Source organism: Miniopterus schreibersii, assembly GCF_964146895.1.
Source record: "Miniopterus schreibersii genome assembly, chromosome: 6".
In the NCBI taxonomy this organism is placed as follows: domain Eukaryota; kingdom Metazoa; phylum Chordata; class Mammalia; order Chiroptera; family Miniopteridae; genus Miniopterus; species Miniopterus schreibersii.
This window is the reverse complement of record NC_138107.1, coordinates 24,157,726-24,184,658: the sequence shown is the minus strand read 5'-3', so window position 1 is coordinate 24,184,658 and position 26,933 is coordinate 24,157,726. Positions and strand designations below refer to the sequence as shown.

The 26,933-nt window shown below is 37.9% G+C and overlaps 2 protein-coding genes across 4 annotated transcripts in view; one reads left to right on the top strand and one right to left on the bottom strand.

Moving 5' to 3' along the window:
- Positions 1 to 1,736, bottom strand: part of PRIM2 (DNA primase subunit 2) — a 308,489-nt gene extending 306,753 nt beyond the window's left edge. Inside the window, exon 1 of the mRNA XM_081140094.1 lies at positions 42 to 1,736. The gene's annotated coding sequence lies outside the window, so the exon portion shown is untranslated. The remainder of the gene's footprint in view (positions 1 to 41) is intronic.
- Positions 1,737 to 1,832: 96 nt separating this feature from the next.
- Positions 1,833 to 26,703, top strand: RAB23 (RAB23, member RAS oncogene family). 3 transcript variants are annotated; one of them, XM_081140098.1, is made up of 8 exons: positions 1,833 to 2,100; positions 6,733 to 6,838; positions 8,592 to 8,811; positions 10,777 to 10,862; positions 19,143 to 19,299; positions 20,821 to 20,903; positions 21,720 to 21,809; positions 23,301 to 26,703. In XM_081140098.1, exons 3-8 carry the CDS (start codon positions 8,657 to 8,659, stop codon positions 23,438 to 23,440), a joined length of 711 nt encoding a protein of 236 aa, XP_080996224.1. In that variant the 5' UTR covers positions 1,833 to 2,100; positions 6,733 to 6,838; positions 8,592 to 8,656; the 3' UTR covers positions 23,441 to 26,703. The 3 variants fall into 3 exon arrangements, with proteins under 3 accessions (XP_080996224.1, XP_080996226.1, XP_080996225.1); XM_081140100.1 differs by lacking the exon at positions 6,733 to 6,838 and having other exon boundaries at positions 1,833 to 1,917; XM_081140099.1 differs by lacking the exon at positions 6,733 to 6,838.
- The last annotated feature ends 230 nt before the right edge of the window (positions 26,704 to 26,933 follow it).

Below are 26,933 nucleotides of genomic sequence, written 5' to 3'. Positions count from 1 at the left end.
TTATGTGAATGAGGAATCTCCAAGTATCTTATTGTACTCACCTTTTCACTTCAAGGAAGCACTTTATGCCTTCTCTGTGGTATATCCGAATTACCAGCATCACTACTTTTGCGTTTGGGGGCCATTATTAAGTAAAATAAGGGTTACTTGAACACAAGTACTTCAGTACCAGGACAGTCCATTTGGTAACCAAGGTGACTACTAAGTGACTAACAGTATAGAGGATATACAGTGTGGATATGTGCACAAAGGGATGATTCAAGTCCCAGATGGGCAGAGCAGGACATCTCGAGGTTTCATCACACTACTCAGAATGGCTGCAAAACTTATGTGTTGTTTATTTCTGGAATTTTCCATTTAATATTTTGGGACCAGAGTTGACTGTGGAAAACAAGCCAGATAAGGGGGGACGTCTGTACTGTGGCTTCTACTAGGCTTTTCCTGATGTCCATGAATTCATTCACATGTGTTTGCAGACCTGTGGTCTAAGTGGTGACATTTTTAAAGATTTCTTCCTTAAGAATATGTTCTAATTTTTCTTTCATGCTTTTCATTATTTCATTCACTGACAATTCACGATCCCTGAAAAGTATTTAGCTTGTTAGAGTCAAACACAGTCAAACAACCAGCAAAGGACAAAGGACATTTTTTTTTTGCTGGGTCAGTGACGTTGACTTAAATGACTTAAAAATATAACTTTCCAGAATGTTTTCCCTAAAATAATTTTGTGCAACTCATTTTTAGTCACAGCAGGTAAAATTTATTTCAAAGCCCTTCAGACAAATTCTACTGCCATTTTTGCTACAGCACAACTGCAGGCTTTAGAAGGCCACATTTCCATGTAGCCTCTCCTTATCTCCTTTCCTTATCACAGCATACGAATCTCTGCTGTGTCTTTGGGTACAGCTTTGAGTCAAATAAAAAGCTGATTTATTTGCACTGAGAACGTCCAACAAGCCTCTGGACAATGGAAAAGGGGAGTAAGGAATGGTTTGGGGGGGCTTCTTCAAGAAGTTTCTCGCAAATTTGAATCTTCAGATTTATTCTCTAGAGACACACTTGGATTCCCCCCCCCCCACTTAAAAAAGTGTGGGGACATATGCTAACATAAAATTTACCACTGTGACCATTTTTAAATGTACAGTTCAGAGGCCATCCATCCCCAGAACTTCTTTCATCTTGCAAAACTGAAGCTCTGCACCCATTAAACCTAGACAGTCTAATGCTCCTTTAGCACATAGTGCCCAATTGTGTTTTGTTTAGAGAGATGTTCCAGTTTACATTCCAGCAGCTGGGTAGAAGAATTAATTTACTTCACAGCCTCACCAACACTTGGTGTTTTCCTTTTTTTTCCTTCTCTATTTTGAAATATAAAAACTGAAGCGAAGATTAGATTTCCTCCGGGGGGAACGTCTTACTTGTTGGCTTGGTTCTCTGAATCATTAACCGTCTCAGGCTGCTACTCTGTGCAGCCACACGGTGCGGACTTCTGAGCGCGTTTTCGACTTTGCCCGACGGTTTTGCTTACTCGGCCCCTCGGACGCCACCGTCCAGAAAACACGCCGCGCGCCCAAGCCAAGTCCTTTGAGTGCTCGGGAGGTCCGAGCACTGAGCAGGCGAAGCTCAGGAGGCCCTCCTTCAGGCGATCTCTCTCCACTAGAATCCACGCCCGAGGAGCGCCTGCCCGCTCCGGGCTCCCCGCAGGCACGAGGGGCGCAGCCGGCTCCCCGCCACCCGCCAGACGCCGGGTGGAGCCGGGCGGCCGACCGGTCCCCGCGGAGCATGCGCAGACCCAGCCCGGCGCATGCTCGGCAGCGCGGCGGGTCCTCAGATGCGGGGAGTCGAGTCTCCCGCGCCCCACCGTCCCCGGCGGAGCTGCCGCGGAGCCGCTTGTTCTGAGCCCTGACTGCCAATAAAGTTCGTTAAAAAAAAATCATAGTCATTTTTAATAAAGCGAAAGAGGGCGCGAGCCAGGCGGGCGGCCCCGCCGAGGGAGCTGGCGCGCTGGGAGGAGGTGGAGGCGGCGGCGGCGGCGGCGGTTGCGCCGCGACCAGAGGAGCCGGTCGCTCCGGGCTGCGGGTCCGCGGCCGGCGGGGGACGGTGAGTAGCGGCTCGCACTCCAGGGCAGCGGCGCAGCACTCACTCGCCCTCTCCAAGGGCTGAGGGCTCCAACGGCTCCGCTGGGGAAGAACCCGCCTCTCGCCGGCGTCCCGGGAGGTGCCTTTCTCCGGGGACCCGAGAGGGGTTTGGGGGTCAGGGGCCTCCAGGCCCGGGCTCCATCCCCCGGCCCAGGCCGCCCCGCGCCCGCTTCCGCGCCTCTGAGCGCGGTGTCCAAGTTCCAGCTGGAGAGGTGGGCGGCAGCGCCCGCCCGGCGCCCCCGGCCGGCTCCCGCGGTCCCGTCTTCCTGGGTGTGGGTGCCTGGGATCGCCCCTCGGGCGGGAGTGCGCGAGGCGGGGCGGGGGCGCGGCGCCTCCTCGCTCCCCCCGGCGCCCGGACGGGGAGGGGGCGACTCGGGCGCGGCGGGACGGGAGCTGCGGGGCGTTAGCGCCCGGGGTAGGCTTGAGGGGGAACGAGGTCCCAGGCGCTGCCCAGGCTTCAGACCCCGCTCGCCCCCGCGGAGGGAGGGCCCCACCCATCCCCAGCTCCTCGCTCAGGCTGCGGGCACGTGAATGAGCCCGACGGCGCGATTTCATTGACACTGGTTCCCGCAGAATCACTTTGCTCGAGCCGGGGAGCTCCAGGCGGCGCCCAGCACAGGAGGCTGCGGGCGTGAGAGACGGGAGTGAACTTCACCGCCTGGTAGCGGCGGGCTGTGGAAAGGGCCGCTTACTTCTCTAGGTTTTATGTAACTCCTAACATCTAGGTAATTTCATTGAACCCAAGAGGCATTTCAGTATTTTTGTAAATAGAAGCACACCTGTACTGAAGTACAGGCTGTGATGGAACAAAAACAACAACAAAAACACCAACCCTTTTGATCAGTGAGTTAAGTCTTTTCTAATTTATAAGGCTGCGCTGGTTGCCAAAAGTCTTTAAAATTAAATTTGGGGTAAAGATTATGTAGAGCGTTACTGTCCAGCTTTTTAATTATTGTACTCAGAATTATGCTTATTTTCCGAGAACTTAATTGTTTCGATATAGTGCTTTGAGACTATAGAGGAGTAGTGGCTGGTAATCACAAATGTTATACTGCCTGTGTTAAAATCTGATTGCATTTTTTTCAAATTTTATTTTTAAATTATTTTTTTTGATTATCAAAAAATCAGTTATGAATTGATTTTTTTGGAGGTGTGTTCTGTGAATTTTAGATTCAGGTAACCACATCAATCAGTATATAGAACAGCTTTATCACCTCCCCCTAAAAAAAACGCATGCTATCCTTTTATATCCTTTCCCTAACTCATCAATTACAGATACTCCTCAGCTTATGATGGGGTTAGGACCTGATAAACCCATTGTAAGTTGAAAATAAGTCAAAGTGCATTTAATACATACTATGCTGTAGGGTATCAGTTGTTTACCCTCCTGATTTCTGGCTGAGTGGGAGCTGCTGCGGCCGCCGCAGTCCAGCATCGCAAGTGTATATCATGCTGTATGTCACTAGCCTGAGAACAGGTCAAAATGCAAAATTTGAAGTATGGTTGCTATTGAATTCCTGTCATTTTCACACCAGCGTAAAGTTGAAAATCGTAAGTCAAACCATGTAAGTCTGGGACCATCTGTACTGATCATTTCTAGAATGCATATATTGCTAAGTAGTATTCTATGAGATGGATGTGCCACAGTTTATATATCCATCATTGAAGGACATTCAGGTGGTTTCCAGTTTTTGGCGATCATGAATAGAGCTGCTGGCAACATTTGTGTACAGGTGTTTTTTGTGAACCTAAGTTTTCATTTCTCTAGGGTATTGGTAGGAGTGGAATTGCAGGGTCATGTAAAGTATGTTTAACTTTATAAGAAACTGTCACACTGATTTCCATAGTGGTTGTATCATTTTGCATTTTGACCAGGGGCATGTGAGAGCACCAGTTGCACCACATCCTCTCTAGCACTTGGCATGGTCAGTATTTTTAAGTTCAGCCATTCTAGTAGGCATGTAGTGGTGTCTCGTGGTTTTAATGTGTCTTTAACTAATGGTTAAAGATGTTGAATATCTTTTTATGTGCTTATTTGACATATATAATCTTTGGCGAGTATCTGGTCAAGAGTTTACCCATTTTTTAATTGGGTCGTTTGCTTTCTTGTGTTGAGTTTTGAGAGTTCTTTGTATGTTCTGGATACAGTTTTTCGTTTCACATGTATTTTGCAAGTATTTTCTCCCAGTTTGTAGCTTGTCTTTTCATTCTTTTTGAGAGTGTCCTTCACAGAGCAAATGTTTTAATTTTCATGACGTCTAATTTATCAATTTTTCGTTTTCATGACGTCTATCAATTTTTCGTTTTATGGATCTTTTGGTATCATATCTAAAAACTCTGCCTAAGTCCAGGTCAAGAAGATTTTTACCTTCTAAAAGTATTTTCCTAAAAATTACAGTTTTACATTTATATCTGTGATTCATTTGGGGGAATTATTTGTATAAAGTATGAGGTTTAGGGGGAGGTTTACTTTTTCTGCGTATGAATGTCTAGTTTTCCCATCACCATTTGTTGGAAAGATTGTCTTTTCTCCTTTGAATTGTTTTTTCACCTTTGTCAAAAATCAATTGGTTATCTTTGTGTGGGTCTAATTTGGGGACCTCTGTTCTATTCTATTGATTTATGTCTTTCTCTTTGTTAGTATCACACTTTTTTTTTATTAATGTAACTTTATAGTGTGTTAGTATATAGTAATATTATTTCCTCCAATTTTATTCTTTCTCAAAATTGTTTTAGCTATTATAGTTCCTTTGCTTTTCCATATAAAGTTTAAAAACAGCTTGTCTGTAACTACAAAAACTCCTGCTGTTACTTTGGAATTGCATTAAACCATAAATTGATTTGGGGAGAACTGTTGTTTTACTTATTGAGTCTTCTTGTCTAAGAACATAATATGTCTTTCCATTTATTTAGGTCTTGTTTCATTAGCATTTTGTAGTTTTCAACATACAGATCCTGTACATGTTTTGTTACATTTATTCCAAAGTATTTGATATTTTTGGAACTCTTATAAATGTCATTTAAAACTTTTTGGCTTCGCCCAGCTGAGTGTGGCTCACGGTTGAGCATCCAGGTGATGGAGGTTCGATTCTTGGTCAGGCCACATGCCCAGGTTGCGGGCTTGATCCTGGTCGGGGGTGTGCAGGAGGCAGCCGATCAGGGACAGCTCTGTCATCATTGATGTTTCTCTCTCTCTCTCCCTCTCCCTTCCTCTCTCTCTGAACTCAATAAAGATGTATTTTAAAAAACCAAAAAACTTTTTGGCTTCAAATTGTACATTGTTAGGATATAGAAATACATTTGAGTGTTGAATGTTGCTCTTCATCGTGCATCCTCACTAGACTCACGTATTAGCTCCAGGATTTTTTTTTTTTTTTAATTCCTTGGAGTTTTCTACATAGACAGCTATGTCATCTGTGAATAGAGACAGTTTTTCTTTCTTTTTTTCCTAATCTGTAAGTTGTTGTTTTTTTGCCTATTGTCCTGGCTCGGACTCCATGTATGATAAATAGGAGAAGTGAAAATGGACATTTCCTATAAGGGGGAAAATGGTCAGTCTTCCAGAATTAATTGAGGTGGTAGCTGTAGATGCCCTTTATCAGGTTGAAGAAGTCCTCTTCTGTTTCTAGTTTGCTGAGTTTTTCTCACAAATGGCTGTTGAATTTTGTCCAAATTTCCTTTGCATTAATTGATAGGGTGATGTGGTTTTTGTTCTTTACTCTGTTAATATGGTGGATTATATTGATTGATTTTTGAGTATTGAACCAGCCTTGCATTTCCAGGATAAAGCCCACTGGGTCCTGGTTATTGTTTTTATATATTGCTGGATTGGATTTACATACATTTTGGTGATATTTTTTTAAAGCATAGTTTATCAATTTTTAGACAGAGGGGAAGGGAAAGAGAGAAATATTGATGTGAGAGCACAGCATCAATTGGCTGCCTCCTGCACACCCTACAGGATTGAACCAGCACCTGGGCATGTGCCCTTGACCAAGAATTCAACCGTAACCGCCTGGTGCACTGGACGATGCCCGACCAACTGAGCCACACCAGCCAGGGCAGTTGAGGATTTTTGCATCTGTGCTCATGAGGGAATATTGTCTTTTTTTGGTAATGTCTTTGTGTGGTGTTGGTATCAAGATAATGCCGGCTTTATAAAATGTATTGGGAAGTGTTTCCTCCTCTTGTATATTCTGGAAGAGATTGTGTGTCATTGGTGTTAATTCTTGAAAAGTTTGGTAGAATTCTTCAATGAAGTCACCTGAGCCTGGAGATTTCTTTCTGAGTTTTTAAGTTACAAATTCAATTTCCTTAATAGTTATGGGGCTATTCAAATTATCTGTTTCATAGTGGGAGAGTTGTGGCAGTTCATACTTTTCAGGGAATTGGTCCATTTCATCTAAGTTGTCAAATTTATGTGTATAGAGTTGTTTGGTGTGATCCTTTTGAGTCTGCAGTCTGTAGTGATAATCCCTATTTTATTCCTGATGTTAGTAATTTGTGTTTTCTTTTTTCTGTGTATAAACTTTCTTGGTCTTTTCAGAAGCCCAGCTTTCTGTTTCATTAATTTTCTCTATTTTTCTGTTTTCAGTTTCATTGGCATCCGTCCTTTTGCTCATGCTGAGTTTATTTCCTCGTCGTCTTCTCCTTTCTCAAAGTGGGAGCTTAGATTATTGATTTGAGACTTTTTTCCTAAGGTAAGCATTCACTGCTGTAAATTTTCCCTCTCAGCACACTAGCTATGTCCCACAAATTTTGACATGTCTTTTCATTTTCGTTCAATTACTTTTTAAACTTTCCCTTGAGCTTCTCTGTTGGCCCACAGATTGTTTAGAGGTCTGTGTTTTTAGTTTCCAAATGTTTAGAGATTTTCCTGTTATCTTTCTGTTACTGCTTTCTAGCTTGATTCCATTGTAATCCCATCATTTTAAGCTTGTTGAGGTTTGTTTTATAGCCTAACATATGTTCTGCCTCGGTGTGGACAGGTTTCTTCATGTTCATTAGATTCTGATAGTTTTATCGTTTTTGGAATTTCCATTTGTTTTATCTGTAGTGTTTTTGCGTATGTCTCCGTGTGTAACTTCTTGAGTGGCTGCTCTGGGGATTACACTATACATATGTAATTTATCACAATCTCTTGGCGTCAACATTTTACCAGTTCAAATGAAGCATAGAAACCTTACCTCCCTTTACATCTCTTTACCCCCTTCCACTTGCATTCACTGTTTTAAGTATATTCTCTACATATACTGAAAACTACATTGGACAGTGTTACAATTTTTGTTTGAACTGTCAAACCTAATTTAGAACACTCGAGGAGAAGTCTGTTGTATTTACCCATATTTTTGCATTTACCATGTTCTTTCTTTTGTTCTCATTCTAAGTTTTTGGGATTTTTTAATTATTTAAATTTGTCTGAGGTGGAGACATATAACCAGTACTTTAACAAGTGCTTCTAGATGATTCTTCTGATCGTGCAAGTTTATGAAGCACTGGGACGATGACTGAAACTAATTTCATTAGGGACAAAGAAAGGAATGTTCTTCACAATTCTCTGTGTAGTGGTTGTATAGATGGATTTTTTTTCAGTTAAGGTAATTGGAATATAATAGCTAAGTGGGCGGGAACTTAACTAGTATTTTTAAGAAGATGAAGAAGTTGACTTTCTGTTCTTTTCAGTCTAAAATGCAAACAGTGCCTGTTCTATTACTTTCATTATATGAGTAACAATAACCAACCAAACTAAATTCTAAAGAAAGAATGTGTGGTACAAGATTATCTGTAGAGGACTTGTTGTAACCTGAACACTAAAGCACTGTAACTAAGAGCCCGATGGCATCACACAGTTGTGCATTATTATACAAAACCTTTTCCTGGGATGCATTTCTGTGGACATTAATTACCTGTGAGGTCGAAAAGCAGTTTCTTTAGGTTTTGTATTTGTTTCCCACTTGGTGGTAACTATGGAAGATTTATTATGATGTATATAACTACCAATTTTTGAATGCTTAACTGTCACCGAGCTAGGTGCTTTATAAGTACCATTGATCAACAACCCTGTGAGGTAAACATCATCAGGAAACTGGAGCTTAAAGAGGTTAAGCAATAACTTCACTAAGAGTGCAGAACTAGTAAATAGAACTTTAAATCAGGCCTCATCTCTAACCATCCATAGTTTTAATCTTTGTGAAAGGCAAAACTGTATAATCTAGGCATGTATTAATCCCTGAATGTCGTACATTTTGCTATCTGTAAGGATTCAGAAGTAAATAATATTGTGGCCCCTGTTTTAAAGAATTTATATTAGTTAAACAGAGTGGGGAGGGGGCCTTCATCATGGAAACAAATTCTTGCAATTTAATATAATTATTTCTTGATGAAACAATTATAGCTTATTGTGTACAGTTTTTATGTCATGAAAAAGAATTTTATTTTCATTTTAAACCACAGATTTGAGAAAGAGGATCTGACCAGTTGGAATTAAAGTTGGTACAGAAGCCTTTTCAACTCCAAAAATGTTGGAGGAAGATATGGAAGTGGCCATCAAGATGGTGGTTGTTGGGAACGGAGCAGTTGGAAAATCAAGCATGATTCAGCGATACTGCAAAGGCATTTTTACAAAAGATTACAAGAAAACCATCGGAGTTGATTTTTTGGAGCGACAAATCCAGTATGTACTTGGCCATTTAATCCTCTTGGTTTCGGTCTGTGAACGGTGTCCAAGGCTCCGTCAGAATAATGGTGACTAATTCCGGTCCAGTCCGAGGTCAGGCATCCGGTGGCAGTGGGTCATGAGGCAGCTGCTGGTGGTTTGCAGTTACTTACGTTGTGTGAATCTATGTCCTTCTGTCTCCCCACCTTCATCTCTTTCCCCTTCCTTTCATGTTTTTACATTTTTTTCCTATTCCTCTCCCACCTCTCTTTTTATTTTATCTTACATCCATTTTATATATATTGGTGGCACTTTAGGCACTTCTTAAACAGAAACTGATGCTTGACTCCAGTGAAAATTTCCATCCACTATTTTTTTGGAGGGAGTTAACGTGTCTATCAGAATAGTGCTCTTCTCTTACATTATGGGAGCCCTTTTGTTTAGAATGTCTCTTCTCTTTTTAAAACGAGGCAAGACTATATAGAAGTTAGAGAATTAATAATTATTCATTTGTTTTTATTCTAGAGAAAGTAGATTTGGGAGGATTAAGTACTTCTATGAAAAGGAAATCTTACTTCAAGAAATCCAGTTGGGTTCTAAAACACATCAAAGTGACACTTTTTGTTATTAGTCCTGAGAACTTTTTAGGTTATCTTAAATTGTAATAGACAAACTAAAATGTATTACAGAAATAAATAACATCAAACAAATCTGACTTAACTAGCCCAGACATTAGCATCAAAGATAATTATGTTCATTGTTTTAAAGGTTGTTGAATTTCTGATTTGTATTCTGTGACCCTGCTTTTAAAAATATTTTCGTATTTAATTCTTTTAGATATTTGAAGAGGAGTCATTTTAAGTGTTGATGATGTTTGTTTTTTTTGTACTTCTTATCTGAACCAAATTAATATTTTAAGTATATAGTTGATTCTTATTTTTTGTGGATTCTGCATTTGCAAATTCACCTACTTGATAAAATTTATTCATAACCCCAGAATGAGTACTCCCAGTGCTTTGGTGGTCATTCATAGACATGCACGGGTCAGCAAAAACTTTGAGTCATCCTACCCACAGATTCCCAGCCTAGGTGGAACAAGGCAACTGTCTTTCCTTTTATTTCATATCTCATACTGTAAACAGTGAATTTTTAGTGCTCTGTTTTTGTGCCACATTTTTGTGCTATTTGTTGGTGATTTTGCTGTTTAAGATGCCCCCCAAGCATAGTGCTGAAATGCTGTCTAGTGACCCCAAGTGCAAGAAGGCTGTGTGTGATGTGCCTTACAGAGAAAATACATGTGTTAGATAGGCTTCGTTCAGGCATAAGTTATAGTGGTGTAGGCTGTGAATTCAATGTTAATGAATTAACAACGTATGTGAAATAAGGTGTCTTTAAACAGAACCACACAAAAAACAAGGTTATTTCATCAGTTGATGAAAATGTAACCAGGGGCTCACAGGACTCTAACCCTATATTTCTCCTAAGAGCAGTAGTTTAGTATTTGCTAATTCAGTGTTTGCTGTGACTTTATAGAACACAACTACCATGAATAAGACCATGGACTGTATGACCAAATAGAGTAAATTTTTGAGTTAAAAGGCAACCAAGCAGGTAAGCTGCTGCTTTCCTTTCTTATTCTATCACATGTGCACCAGAACTCATTAGAATGGTGTAGAGAGGAGAGCAAGCACTGACCCTCTTTCCCAGTACTACTAGTCTTAGTGCCATGGCTAACTGTCACTGTTGTCATAGGAAAAAACATGCCAGGTAAATCCAAATCGTGTAAAATTATAGCTTTGCGGGAATGTCTTCCACCCTTACTTTCACTTTGGTAACTGTATCAGCGTTTAAAAGTACTCAGACTTTTTCAGGGTGAAACCAACAATGTTGTTTTAATACTTCAAATTTGAAAAATAAAAATATACACAAAGCTATATCGCTAAAGACATTTCTTTTACTTATGAAATTTATCTCTTGTTTCAGAGTTAATGACGAAGATGTCAGATTAATGTTATGGGATACGGCAGGTCAAGAGGAATTTGATGCAATAACAAAGGCCTACTATCGAGGTAAATTGTGGGGGATTTTGTTTATTTGGGCATGTTCTTTTGGCTAAACAAAGAACTTTGCCTTTTTTGTTTCTCATAGAAAGGTTTCTCCTTAAGAATACTTAAATTTATTTCAAGGTGGTGTTTTTTTTAATGCCAGGTCATTATTCTTCTGAGGGTCTTGTTGAGTGGTAAATGATCCTTTGTACTATGGACTGTTGGTCTCTGCCTTTAGAATTACATGACTTATATAGGCATTCCCAGACCTAATCAGTCAGAAACTGTTAAATGCCTACCTCTGACCCCAAGGAAGTGTGGAAACTATCATATAAAAGAGTAAAGCCCCTGAAAATAAGATGACATTTCGATATGACACATGAAATTTCATGGGTAAAGCCTTTTCAGTGCTGTAGGAGTTCAAAGGAGTGTGAGATACATGTGAAAGGAAAGAACTACAGCTGTAGGATTTAAGATGCTAAAATGCAAGGTTAAATTCCTCAGGAAGAGCTTAGATTTCTAAGTTTCCATTACATTTTCTTATAAAATGTCCTTTTCTTTTGGAATTTAAAACAGCATTTTTAGTGTTTCTCCAACTCACTGCCAGTGGTGATTATAATGAGAGCAAAGTAACTGAAAGCTTAATCTAGTACCATGTAGCATTATAGCCTGTTGAGGCTTTTGAACATGTATGTTGTTTTTTCCACTTTTGAAAATGTGGGAATTATTATAATAATGGCAACGAGGTCTAATAAAAACATAATTACACTAACATATAAGCAACCAAAGATGTTGCCTTTCTAAATTGGTACCAAGGAAACTTGGCTTCTGCTGCCCACTCTAAGAAAACATTTTGGTTCCTTGAGAAATAAGAGAGGTACACCCCTCAGGTGTCATCCTAGTAATGTCACCATTCCGTACTGCTCACTCTTTTTACTGCGCCCTTAAAGGCTTCCCATCTACAGTAGCTTTGATTATCACTCCTGTGGATGCCAGTTTGGATCTCGAACACTTCACCTATATCATGGTGTGAGGTGAAATTATGCTCTTACTCTCCAAAGCTCTTAAAATAGATGGTATTCTTATCAGATTATGAATTTCACAAGCATTGACATTGTCGAATAACAGGTCCTCAATATAAAGTGTATTCTTGAGTAAAGGTTGTTTGTACTTTTTTTAGTAGGGTTATTACTACAACTGCCTTCTCCCCTCTCCCCACAATACACAGGAAAGAATAAAACAAACAGAAAACCTAGGTGGAAACAAGTAGTAGGAATGTATAAGATTGTCGTTATTTCTTTTTACCTACCTAGTTTTTTCTCTATAAAGTCTTGCCATGAACTCTGTGTTCTTTTTGTGAGGAAAAAAAATAGGTCGGGCTGTTTCTTTTTAGGCTTTTGATGATTTGATATGATAGTATTACTTTCTAACTAGTATGCTATTTTTGGAGAATGTATTTATTATTATGTATCTCTAATTTAAAAAAAGGCAAAACTGTGTGAGTCTACAATTATTTCAAGATAAAGTTTAACTTAAAAAAAAGGCAAAACTGGTCAAATGCCAAAAATGATTTGATTTGTATATAAATAAAAAGGAGAAAATGTTGGAACCATGCAGTTAAGTAGAGCAGTTGGGTCCCTCATTAAAAACATGTAGCTAAAGATATTTTAATTTGCACGTAGTTCAGGTATTAATGCTTTCTCCATTTTTGCTATAAAATTGTGTTCAACATTATTGTCTCTTAATTTTTAAAATTTAGCTTATCCAGTTTGTTGTGTACGTCTTGTTTGGTACTCTTTAGGTGTCCACAGATCATACTGTTTTTCTTTACTATGTCTACCAAAAACTTCCTGTGCCAGAAACTAAAAAGAGCTCATAATTCGTATTTACATTTTAATTTACAATGGGTGTTTAAATTTCTTTCCACTTTGTTTCATTTGGACTAAAAGGCTTTAAGTGGCTTTGATTTCCCTATATTTAACATTTTAACTTAAAGTAGTCTCAAGCATATAAGTAGATGTCTGTTAAAAGCTTTTCTTAAAATGTAACTGACATTTTTTTAGCCAACTATGTTAGAATGGCAAAGAGGGTGGGATATTGAGACAGGTCTTAAATTTCAGCTTTTTCTAAGTTGTGAGAATGAACCTTTATCACATCTCAGTTTGAATTAAGGAACGGTGGCAATTATACATAAATTTGAGAAATGCATACTGAACATTCTTTTATGCTTTTCTTTGGGGTTGCATCAGAATGCTTTTGGTTGCTGACAAAAGAAAAGCAATTTGATACTTAAACTACAAAGGTTTATTGACTTTAATAGAAGAGTGGAAGTAGCATACTTTCAGTCGTAGTAGTTTGTTCTGATTATAACCATTGTTTCTCTTGCTTGTCTCCCTTCCTGTGTGGGGTTCCTCCTCATGCTGATTTTCCTCTTAGTTGCAAGGTTGCTACCAACAGCAATGGAAGCCACTTGGTTTTCACATCTTTGGGGAGAGAGGGTTACTCCCCATAGCAGTGGATCAAAAGTCCTGAGCTTTTATCTGATTAGACCACCCTTGACCAGATTATAGTAAGTAGTCAGAGGAATGTGATTACCTTAATTGGCTTGGTGCACTTAGCGCCTCAACTCCCAGACCAGAGGGTATGGTCTAAACCATGGCTAATGTACAGTAGGGGAGAGGTGTTCTCAGGAAGGGAGGGGAACTGGATGCCAGTTAGGCAACCAGGTAAACTACTAGTATAGATTCAGATAATGATGTAATTAAATAGAAATGAAGACTAGGAAGAGAAGGAAAGGGCCAGGAAGCATGAATTAAGTAAGATATGAATTTAATGGTGAAATGCTATACCTTATGAAGTTATGACTTACTGATTTATGTTCTGGAAATATATTATTCAGGATGCATAAAAATTTTGTAATTTTTATTTTAAAGAAAAATTTTAACTATAATTCATTTAAAAAACCTATTATACCAAAAACCATTGTTCAAAGGCATTTTTATGTTCTTGGAATGCTGGCTTAATTGTATAGTGAGACATGTTGAAACATGACCTCCTTGTAAATAGGCTAGAACAGAGCACAGATCATATTAGGAAGCCTTTTGGGATCCCCAATTATTCCTCTTAAGCTCTTAAGAAAGTCTAGCCAGGCAGTAGAAACCATACTTAGTTCAGAAAGTTACATACAACATACAAGTTTTTCATTATACTTTTTTAACTGTGATTGGCTTTAAGAAAAAGATGCTCCTTTCTAGCAACATATGGAAATGAAGTTATAGACTCGAGACCTATGCACTAAATGGAAGGAAACCCATATGTATATATTTTTAAAACGTACTTTCACAAACATAAATGAATATAAATTGTTGGAAATAAAATAGCTCTGGACAGGAAGCTACTTATAAATTACAACAATAAATGCAAGATTTAGAAATAACAGACATGCAAGTCTCTCAGATTTGTTTTGAAATGATAGGAGCATGGAATCTGTGTTAGATTGGTTCATTGAATAATGTGTATGCTTTAAGTTATATAGAGTGTACAAGAGAATAAGGGACAAGCACTTTAAATCTAGAGTAATATCTATAATAGTGTATAAAGCCTTATGCTTCTGGTTGGTCTTTGCTGTTGTTGGATTTTACTGTGTTCTCTAGAGCAGTGTTTCTTAAATTTTAATGTGCACATGAATTCCCTGGGGGAGCTTGTTACAATGCAGACTCAAATTCAGTAGCTCTGTGGGAGGCTCTGAGATTCTTCATTTCTACAATCTCCCAGCTGACACTGATGCTGCTGACCCTCAGCTGTACTCAGAACAAGTCTAGAGACCATCTTGTAGGGTCTTGCAGTTATTTGAGGATAGAATTACTCTACACATTATGTGCCTTGGGGAGTATTTTCTGAATTACATTCAGAAATAATAACTTTTTTTGAATGATCTTATTAATTAGGAAAAAATATTTGCTGTTGATGATCTTATAATTGACACTAAAACTTTATTTAGGTCTGTTGCCTGAAGTGTGGATAAGGGGGTAGTTTGTTAACTATTTTAAGTGATTCCTTTGTGGGTGGTTTACTGGTATCTCTGATGATGAAGTAACTTTTCCAATGGTGTGATTCTTAGGATAGGTAGTATAGAAGGATGATTGAATAGTAGAAAAATAAAGGTCTTTATAAAATATATGAGTAAAAAACACCTGCTGCCTTTAAATATCAAAGGTGTAAGATACGTCCAAATGACTACATCAGAGAAATTAAAACATTAATTTTCCTAAAGATGACTGGTACTGACACAGAACTGAAAGTCAAAGAAAAAAAAAGAAAGGATAACAGTGTTACCATTATAATTAGCTAGTTATTAATAATAGGAAAGGAGCAAAAGGGAGGCCAGACATATAAGCATGGCCATCTGGGCAGCTTCACCAGGAAGCTGTAACTTTACACACCCCAGGGAACTACCAGTCCATTCCCTGGAAATCACTGGGGGACCGGGTCCAACAAAGGGGAGATGGATGCATGCGCAGTAAAGTCAGGGTGGTGAAGGGAAGGTGCCTGTCAGTCTAACCTGGAAACAAAGATAATTGGCTAGAGGGGGTGAGGCCACTGCCAGTGCATGAAATCTTAGAGGTTAAAAGGAATTCTCGCTCTCTGGTTCCTCTCTTGTTCCTCTGGTTTTGTTCCTGCTTCCGTGCATTCGCCTATGTTCCTAGAAGCTATGCAGACCCCGCATGCAATGGACTGATGGACTGTGGCTGGGTACACAAGCTAAGCTAGCCTGATGCTGATTGGATTGTACAAGTATGAAACAGAAACTTTGGGCAACGGGATTAATCCTAGCTCTGCTAAGGACACAGCTGGACTTCTTCCATGTTGGGACGGAGGGAGATGGGACCTTAGAAACTCAGGGGTTTAATTCCATGCAAGTAAATGCCTTTCATTCTTCCATGCGAGTCTCAGAAAATTCCTTTTCTTGTGACATTGCAAGAAGCTCACTTCCACCAGCAACCTGTGGAGACAATGGAGGGCACCCCACTGATGATAACAGTATAGGGTCATTTTTGAATTAAGAATATTTATAGTAGCTAGTATGTTGAACAGGGCACTGCTCATGAAGTTACCAAAATACAACTTTTGTTTTTTGTCTTTCATATCCCTTTATATTAGGCAGTAGGAAGAGGTGCAGTCTTTTCCTCTACCCTCAATAAAAAACCCCTTCCTCTTGTGTCTTTTCTGGTCATCTTCAGTAATTTTTTTCAGCTGCCTCATAATTATTTCTAATCATGAACATTATGTCAACTTGGTAATGACAATAGCCAGTCCTGTGGATTAATTAAAACTCCAAACGTAATTTAGCATGAAATCTCTTACTCTTTCTGGAGTCCTATTTAGCAGGTTAGTACCTGTGGTCTGGGAAAGGAATGTTGGTTGTCTCCTCCCACTTTCTTCCCTGGTTTGCTAGAGATGTTCCTTTATTCTCCTGGGTCAGGCCTAGGAGAAGAGCAGAGTGGGAGATGAGACCACTATGGAAGGTACTATTGTCTGATGTTGGCGCCTTCTGGATGGCAGATGTTTTAAAGATGGTTTTCTAGGAAATCATCCTGGATTCCTCCAACGTTCCCATTCTTGGGGATGTTTCTTCAGGGCAAATATATACTTCAGGCAGTTGCTTTGCATTTGGGGGATTCATCATTCCACCTCCATCTTCCTTTATGGTAAGTTCTCATCACCCAATAAATGGCCCTATTGGACATGATTTAAAATGACCCCATGCTGGCTAATCTCTTAGATGTGGTTCCATACTTGTATGAAATTCTTGTGCATTCTTTGTGTTGCCACAAGTGGGAGCAGGTTACTCCCTAATGCAGCTCTCTTCTTTTTTGTCTGTTGGTCTTGTCTTTTCACTCTCGCTCCCAGCCACTGCATCTTTCTCAGGCTTGAAAGTAATTTAGCATGAAATCTCTTACTCTTTCTGGAGTCCTATTTGTGTGCCATTCTTCCTGAAGACTGTAATTACTCTTGCTGTAACTTATTTCTGTCATCTCGTTCAGGTTTTCTATCTTCTGTAGGTTTTTCTGTTTTCTCTCCTCCTGTACATTGGATAGGTCTACTTTTCTCCTGTGATTTAATAGGCACACTTTGTCTCTTTATTCTTATGGTGATTGCCTTTAACTTAAGACAATACTCTCTTAGTTTAACACTCCCACCTCTCCCCGGACACACACAAAGCAGTTCTTGGCACAACTGGGTGGAGCTAATTTATTTGGGAGGTGATCCCAGGAAGTAGAAGTGAAGAGACTAGGGAAAGAGGGAGAAAAACTTGTAGAGGGTGTATTAATGAACTGGCTGTAGGTAATTAGGGATCCCTGTGAAGAACCCTACGGACACACCTCAGGATGGTCCCACCAAAGTGAAGCTGAGGTCTTTATCCCATCCCCCATAAGTTGAAGCTTCCCCTCCCAGAGGCATCCATTCGCCTTAGAGGATTCAACAAACCAAGGTTCCCTTCTGAAGCATTAGAAAATGCCCTGACGCAGGAAAGCAGAGAGCCACGTGCAACCCACCTGCAGCGTAAGCTTGAGGTAGGGTACTAGCAACAGGCAGGAACTGTCTCCACGGCTGCAGGGACACCAGGGGCTGAGCGGAGGGGATGCTGCAGGTGTCTGTTATATATGTTAATGTTTATTTACCTTCCTAGATTACTTAAACATATCAGTAATACATCTTCCTCTTTAGACAGGCACTTTTAGCACATTCCCACATTCCTTTGGTCTCTCCCCACTCAGGACCCCACTAAGTAATTTGGGGGTTGTTATGGTTATACTTTTTCTTTTATCCTTTGATCCTTAATTTCGTTGGGGGGAAAAAAGTTGTGTTTTTCTTAATCATTCTTGCTGCCCATATTTCTGGCTCTATCTGCATAGTTTTCCTTGTTTGTTTTTTAAAATTACATACTTCCCTTAAGGGTTTTTTTAAGTGTCTATATTTTGTGTACCTGGAAATACCCTATTGGACCCTTGAATTAAATGACAATTGATTAGATATAAAATTCTAGGTTTAAAGCTAAATAGTGGAGTTTTAAAATAAAACTTAGTTAAATAAAAATTAAACTATGGTTAAATAATGTTTTATTTGTAGTTTAAGTAAATATTACAGTTCAAGTAAATGTAAATTTATTTACCAATATACTAGTATGATCTCATAAGTTTTATTCTTCCTTCAATTTTGACAAAGTCTCACGGTGTATCTGCCTGTCTTCCCCTTACGAATTCTGTATAATTAATTTAATCTTTGGTTTGAAACCTGTCTGTAGTAGGGAAGATTTTCCCAGATGAAGCCTCTGCTTTTACAGTCTGCTCGTTTTCTCTTTCATCATATGCTTTTTTTCTTTCTACTGTATTCCCTCTGGTGATAAAAAAACCTTTTTTGGCCTTATAGTGTCTTAGGTAGGCCAGCATGTATGTCTGAGTCTCAATAGGAAACTCTTACACCTGAGGGATCTGGAAGGAAGGTGTAGTAATAAGAAAACGTGCCTCGGTTCCAGGAAATCCTCTTGGCCCCGAGACAGTTTCTCTTGTTACCTACACCCTGCTTTTTGTCACCAGGTGGCCTGATTCAACAGCTAATCATTTGTAAAAGCTTCTTCCAGAAGGTTGCTGCTTATATTTAATTTTAGATATTATCAACCTAATGGGATAGTTGATAGGAGAAAATATGGTCAGTAAGTATAGTATGGGAATTATGCAGTTAAACAGGGTAAAAAAATAAACCTTTTCCCTTTCTATCCTATATTTTTTTCTCTTGGCTCTGGTTCTTAAATGAGGTTCATTAGCGTCATTGGTATTGTGCAACTAAAATAAGATAATCCAGATTTTTAGAAAAGTAAATAGAATGAGAAAATTATTTTTTTCACATAGATTTTTCATAAATCTGTGCTGAAAGAAATTAAGAAGGAGATGACAAGTATTAACAGGAAGAACTTGGCAACAGCCCATCATTCATATTTAGTTTACCATTCTCTTTAGCTCTTAGAATGTAATTAAACACATCAGCATTTCATGGTGCCCTCCCCTCCAAAGTGTATTATTTGGAGGGTACTTAGGCAATTGTACTAGTTTGAGAACCACTGATTTTGGTAGGAGTTGGTCCTTTGAATTAGAAAATAGAATTTATATGTTAAGAAATAAGCAAAGTGTTAAATGATGAATTCAACATTTACATAAAAAATTGTTTTGATAGGTAAAAGTTGGCCTCACCTGCATAGGATTGTTTCATTAATATAAATAACATTTTTATTTTGTGACCTTACAGGAGCCCAGGCTTGTGTGCTTGTATTTTCTACCACAGACAGGGAATCTTTTGAAGCAATTTCCAGTTGGAGAGAGAAAGTAGTAGCTGAAGTTGGAGATATACCAACTGTACTTGTACAAAACAAGATTGATCTCTTGGATGATTCTTGTATAAAGAAGTAAGATGGCTACTTTTGAGGGGGTGGTGATAATTCTATAAAGTTAAAACCTATTTTAATTTTTGCATAGACTTACAAAATTTAGTGAAGTTTATATAAAGAGCGCCTTATATTTAACATTTCTGTGAGCTATTCTATGTGATTGGTTTGGTTTTAAAAAGTTCCTACTGAATCATAAGTAGAGAAAATTAAAGGATTAAATTTTGAAGGCCTTTTAGAATTCCAATCTTTGGTCTTTGCATCACAGATCCAGTTCTTCATTTTAAGTCAAACCTAGATACAGTAAAAATGTTAAGAATGATGCTTTAATGTAGAATAAGTAGACAGAGTCCTGTGTTGATGAGTTTAAATAGATTAGGTCAGATTCATATTGTTTTGTATATTCAGAACTATGATGCTCAAATTTGTGGAGTTTAGCATCCAGATTTTTTTTCTTCTATAACTATTTGCTCATTATATTATTAAAGCTTTGCTAGCTTTGAATATCTTTGCCTGGTTTTCACTTATTATTTTATGTATTCTTATATTATCTGTTGCTGTATAACAGATTAGTCTTAAGCTTAGTGGCTTAAAACAGTGAACATTTATTATTTCAGTTTCTGTAGGTCAGGAATTTGGGATGGCTTGGGGATTGTTCTGGTTCAGTTTTTCTGGAGATGAGTCAAGATGTTGGCTAGGCCTATAGTCACACAAAGGCTTGAGTGGGGCTGGAGGATCTGCTTCCAGGGTGGTTCACTCACTTGGCTGTTGGCAGGGGCCTTGTTTCCCTGCCATGTGGACCTCTCTCTAGGGCTGCTTGAGTGTTCTCACAAGGCAGCTGGCTTCCCACAGCAGGCAATCCAAGAGAGCAAAGCGGAAGCCGCATGTCTCTTAGGACCTGTCTCAGAAATTACATACTATCGCTTCTGTGTGTTATTGATCCCATAGACCAACCTTGATTACAGTGTGGGAGGAGACTACTCAAGAGTCTGAAGACCAGGAGGAGGGTGGCAGTGGTTGTGGGGGAGGGGATGGAGTCACTGGGAACCATTTGGAGCTTAACCACTACGGCCTTCATAAAGTCAGGAGTCCAGAGTCAGGAGTCATAATAAAACTAAAATTAGGAGTCCACTCTTGTAGAGACAGCCATTACTATATTGATGTTGACTTTGGCAGCAAGAGTAAAATAAGTAATGCAGTGTATGATTTTCAGTGTGTAATTAAATTCAAATGATTTTTTAATACAGAAAATTAAAGTATTATATAAAGAAAAGTAATATTTTGCTATTTTAAGGCTAGTGTTTAGTGACTTTATGGAACGTGTCTGTTTACAGTTACAGTATAATGATTGGTGTTTATCCCCCACAAGTGGTGAAAACTAAAAACCCTGTTCAAGCACTGAGAACACAGCTTTAACTGGTCTGGAACATCTGACACTCCTTCCCCAAGCTGTATCAGTAAATGTAATAAAAGTGATTTTTTTAAAACAAGTTACCAGAAAGTACCTTTATAAGCTTTTTTTTTTTTTTAATTGATGTACAGTGAGGAAGCTGAAGCACTGGCCAAAAAGCTAAAGCTAAGGTTCTATAGAACATCGGTGAAAGAGGATCTCAATGTGAATGAAGGTAAACTGCCTTTTAAAAAAATTAACAGGAAGTTTTATTTTTCTTATTATGTTTCTATTGCGTTGTTTAGAGAAAACATTTGTAATGAGAATAGAGTTTTCTTGTCACCTATCATTAAGAAAAAATTAAAAGGGTGATGCTTTGAGTTAGAGTTTTTAATTATTTACTAATGTCCTGGAATACTTGTTACTGTACAGCAAAACTTTCCTGGGTGTTTGTTTTGTTTTTTATCTTTAAAAATATAACTGTGTGTGAGTGTGTGTGTGCACGTGTGTGTTTTTCATGCGTACCTCTTAAAATTACTGAATTGTTTTAGAACAATTAGGTAGTTACAGTGACCTTAATTTGTTTAATAATATTTCCTAGTTTAAGAAAGTGAGGTTAGAGAAAGATGATTGCTATTTTTCTCATTCCACAATTCCTACTTACTGTATTAGGTAGCAACTAGGTGGTTGCTCGGGTGTCTTCTGGGTAGTTTTTTTCATCTAAAGAAATGAGACATCTTTTCAAGACTAAGTCATTTAATGTCGTTGAATATTAATCACTATTCAAGTACTTAAAACTAAAGAGCTAATGATTACAAATATTTCATTTCTTTACTAATAAAATGCCACTATATATTTATTAGTATTGCCATTCATTGTACTTAGGTATTGCTGAAACAGATTTTTAAAATTGAAATTTTCAATTAGATTGTATATTTCTAATTTAATTTAAAATTTTTTTAGTAAATATAAATATTATAGTGATACGAAATAACATTTTACCTGCATAAGTCATACTGACCTGGTAGGGTTTCTGTTGTTTTTATTCTAGTTTTTAAATATTTGGCCGAAAAGTATCTTCAAAAACTCAAACAAGTAGCTGAGGATCCAAAATTAAGGCATTCAAGTAGTAACAAAATTGGTAAGTACCCAGGAAATTTTAGACCCATGTTTACCTGGTAAATTTATTTCCCATTCATTATTATCATATTTACTTTTTTTTTAATACGTTGTGCTCATTTGTTTAAGAAATATGGTTAGAAAGTGTTAGATCAGTGATTATTAAATTTAGGAGTGTCGAGTTCTCTTATTATTATTATGATGGAACACATTAAATACAGGCTCTCTTCATTCCAGTATTTAAAGGCAGTTTCTTTTTGTCCATCCTTCCTGTACGGCCTCATGCTCCACTAGTAGATGTACCCCTTTCACCAGTTCCACCAGACGTCTTGCTCTTTCTTGAACATGCCCAGGGCTGTCTTCTTCACTTTTGCTCGTTTTGGTTCTTCCACCAAGAATAAGCTCCCTTTCCCACCCTCTGTCAAAGAACTATTTATTCCTCACAGACTATCTAGAAAGCTCACTCTGCTAGATAGCTGGCCTCATGCTTTTTCTTCCAAACAAGCAGAAATCCAAGTCCAGGACCTGGCCAGGTGTCCAGTTCCACCTTCATCATGTAATTCCTCCTTTCTTATAACTTAGATGTTACCGGTCCTTCCTTTAAACCATCTATGGGATCTTGTGTCTCTTTTATGGCACTTAACATACAATGTTAATAGCATTACTTCTTTGTATACTAACACCTCATTTATTATACTGTAAGCTTTTTTTTGTGAGACTGTAAATGCCTGTGGGCAGGAATTGGTCATAGTCACCTTTGTGTTGTTGATAGTGTCTCTGGCCCAGACTTCTGTGTATCAGGATGATAAATAGTTCAGAAAGACCAGCAAAGTTCAAAATGTAAACTATAAAAGTTTTTTTTTTTTCTTTTCCATTTTATCTATTCATGACTTTAATTGCCTGTAGACCATTTTATTGCTATTTTGTCCTAGATAGGAAAATCCTACATTACTACCGGCTTTTACATAGGTAATATTTTTATTAACGTAAAATATCACAAATACTGTTGTTAACTACAAGTCAGGTATTCTTGAGGAAGTTAAATGATGTAAAGTTAATAAGTGAAATTATTACAATTAACTTACTGATTCCATATTTCAAAAATAGATTGAAAATTGTTGGTGAAAAGGTGCAGAACAGCGTGTAGAGTACGTCACCCTTTGGTAGCAGAGGGAGGAAGAAAGAATCTGCATTTTTGTCTACATATGTATAAAATACCTCTGGAAGGATACGTAGGAACATTGATAAAACATGCTTGTCTTAGGGAAAAAAAATGGTGGTGGTGGGGACGGGATGGAAGGGAGACTTCACTGTGAACCCTTTTGCACCCTTTGAACTTTGAACCATGTGTATTGGCTATTAAAAATAAATGACATGAAAACAAAGGCTTAAAACTATAAATACTTGGAAATATTACTGATTCACTAAGAAGCTGGATGCACAGTCTTTATTCAGTTTGTAACCCTGAGACATGTCAGTGTCAACCTCTGTGTTTTCCTTCCATTTATTACAGGTGTCTTCAACACATCTGGTGGCAGTCACTCGGGTCAGAATTTAAGTACCCTTAATGGCGGAGATGTCATCAATCTTAGACCCAACAAACAGAGGACCAAGAAAAACAGAAATCCTTTTAGCAGCTGTAGCATACCCTAAAATTTTTAGGCAGGAAAAAAAATGTGCAATTCAGTAAGAGCTACTTCCAGCTATCATGGTATGTTACAGTTTTTAGCAGACTTTGCACCTAACGGCTCTCTGAACGTTGATAGACTTAAATACTGTTCTGCAGTGCTTCTCAGAATGGAGTGAGAACTTTGGAGGAAAAATTACTGCCCTGTGGACTCATTTTAATTTTTTTACATTAGACGAAGCTTCTCCTGTTTTTGAAGGAATGCTGTAAGAAATGTCAAAAACAGGTGTTGCTGAATTTTAAGTACTGGAAAACAAATGAAATGCCTAAATATATCGGTACGGATTGTAAGATTATAGGTCAAGGAAAGATAGCAAGCATCCTTTCTGAAACTGGTCACCTAGCTTTTCTGGAAAATAGTATTGAATCCAAGTACTCACACACAAAAAATATTGAAAGGTACACCCTAAGTCCTGACAGACTGCTTTAGTGTGCACTGTGGCAACATTGCTTGTCAATATCTGTATCGTGTGGGGTATCTGTTGCATGCAGATACTCGGTTCTGAAGTAAACCGAAGGTGTGTGCAGTATTTACGGAAACATAGAATCTCATTCATTCATTCATAGAACCATTTACACATTGTGTGTGTGTTAAAATTTTTATTTTCAAGTAAGAAATTTCAGACATATATTTTGCAAGAGTTCAAATTTAAAGTGTTTTGTGCCAAAAATATCCTAATTTTTACAATGCTTTACTATCAGAATTTATATTGTTTATATCTTTTAAAAGCAGTTTTCCTCTCTGATGGGGTAGATAAAAGAGTGTAAATGTTTTAGTGCTAGAGCATCTCCCAGGTGAGACTTGTTGCAAAAGCTTTTACACATGTCCCTCCATTAGCACAGTGAGCTTGTGCTGGCCAAGTCCTTAGGCAAACACAGCACGTCTGTGGTTACCCCTTAGGGCCTGGGAAGTGCGGTGGCGCTTCCAGCACCCCTTGCTGACTGAAAACGCAATTTTGAACTTTTAAGATTAAGCTAACAATTTTTAAAATGCACCACCGTAATCCACATTATGGATTTTATAATGCCCTGCAACTGTAAAGCATCTTTTTGTTTACACATTTTTGTATGGTATTTTTAAATTATCACTTAAAAATTTCTATAACCTTAGGTCTGTACAGCACTTTCCCAAGACCTCTGTCAGGAACAAATATAAAATAATTTCTTTTAAATGATTTTAATATGTAATCGTGGCAGAGCATAAATTTTGTGATTTGAGGGGACAGTAGCTTTCCAACTAAGATAAGTGCATGAACTCTTGTTAAAACTATCATTTATCAATGATTTTGTTTATAACCCCTTGCAATATACCTGGTTTTTAAAGGATTTCAAAATATGTAAAAATAACTTCTTGGAAAATGTGCTATAAAGTCCTTTTTCATTATTTGTACTATATGCATAATGTTTATATATTTCTTTTGTATGTTTTCTCTCTTTTTTCCTAAGTCTTCCATCTGCACCATTCTCATCCCCCATCCAGCTTCATGTTGAGAACCTAATAGAATTTTCTTTAAGTGACCAAGAGTGGATGTTTGCTTTTCATAACTTTGAAATAATCTGGCATTATATATTTCAAAGTAATATAAAATGTTTACTTTTATGTCACCAGTTGTCACCACTCCCATTGCTGGCAGTGGGATGCGTGTTGGGGGAAAACTCAGTTCCTGTCAATGGATACCTGCTAGTGAGTCACCTTTCCTTTTTTACCCTCTTGAAACATAGTCTCTTTAATTTTTGCACAAAATATATTTTGCCTCAAATAGTCTTATGTTTTTTAGGAGCAGCAAAATCACATTGTGTAATATGTTGTAGTTGTATTTCATATCAATTAAATGCATGTTGGTAAAAGTTTGTTACTGTTTCTATATAAAAAATGTAATCTCTGATGGTTGCAGTTTCCAATATTTGTAATATAATTTTATGTACTTAGTTTTGTCTTTCTTTGTGTGAGAGAGAACAGAGAGAAATCTTTGTTACACATTTGAAATTTTAATTTGCACATCTGTATTTTAAATCTAACCATAATTAATCATTAATATGTTCTCAATTTAATTAGTTCTAAAACCTTCTAAATTAACATTAACTTTACTCTTAGCTTCTAATGAACCATGGTTGCTGAAGGAAACTTGTCTAAGCCTCCAGGAGGTTGTGCATTTGTGCTTTAATGTATTTTTACATTATGGCTCATTTTGAGCATACAGACAGATAGCTCTGTAATAACCGCCATATTTCCAAGTTCCAGAGGCTCCCTCTTCCTCTTTCAGTCCGCCTGTTGAATTAAATAGCATACAGAACAGCGCATATAAGGCAATATAGTTAAATAAAGCCAGGCCAAATGGTTTTCTTTCATCTGCCCAAAGTTGATAGCACACAGACACTTTTTCAAAATAAAGTAAAACTAACATCATAAAGAGATGAACACCTTTCCCCACTGCAGAGTGAAGTGAGGTGGTTGTTTCAGAGGTTGGGGGTGCAGAGCTCAGAAAGAAAACTCACTAGTGCACCCCACTGGGCCTGTGACTCTTAGGGACTTGGGTCTTTTCTGAAGATCCTAGAATGGGGAGTTGGCCTAGGACCCAATTTCCCAACTTAAAGTGAACTATTTTAATGCAAAATATTAATTGATAGCATCCTGTTTAAAACCTTTGAAATAGTTACTGGTAATTTGCTGAAGTGCTCCCATTACTAGATACCTGTTTCTCTGAAAACAAAGTGAACTGTAAAAACTTGTCTCACACTGCACAGTCTAATGAACAGGTAGATTTATTCAGTTTTAACTATTAGTTACAATTACAAACATCATGGGTACTGTTCTCACTCTTTAGGTTTTCACCTTAAAACATATAAGCCTATCGTACAAGTGAATTTGTTCGCTAACAGAAAATATTTAAAACCACAGTGGTTCTGAAATATGCAATTACCTAACTCCGGGTAACTGGGTGGCTCAGCTGGAATAACCTTTATTAGTGTTCCTTTTCTTCTCTCTAATACCTATAGTAGGATGTTGGTAAATGGTCTTAAAAATAAAAACTTTGGATTAAAAGGAAATCTCAACCCCTTCTATATTTTTGTTACTACTAAATAATGCTTTTGTAAATTTGAATGGAAAACCACTTGTACGTATTGCTATTGGGTTACAGTTATGCCCTTGAGCTTAATTTAAAATATACTACTTAATAAAAATTTCATGAAATATGAATTCCTATAATAAATGCATTTCAAAGCTTGAGTTTTGTGTGATATGTATCACCAGTGTGGAACCAAATAGTAAAAGGTATATAATGTGACTTCTTTAAAAATCAAAACAAAAGTATTTCATAGTTCAGATCCTCCGCCAATATTTAGCATTCTTATTTTATTGATAGTAGATATTTAATGCAATTTAGTAGCACTGTGGTTTAAATAATTTTGCATTGGAAACCAAGTTTCTTTTCTATCAGTATGAGGCTGTTTTAAAGA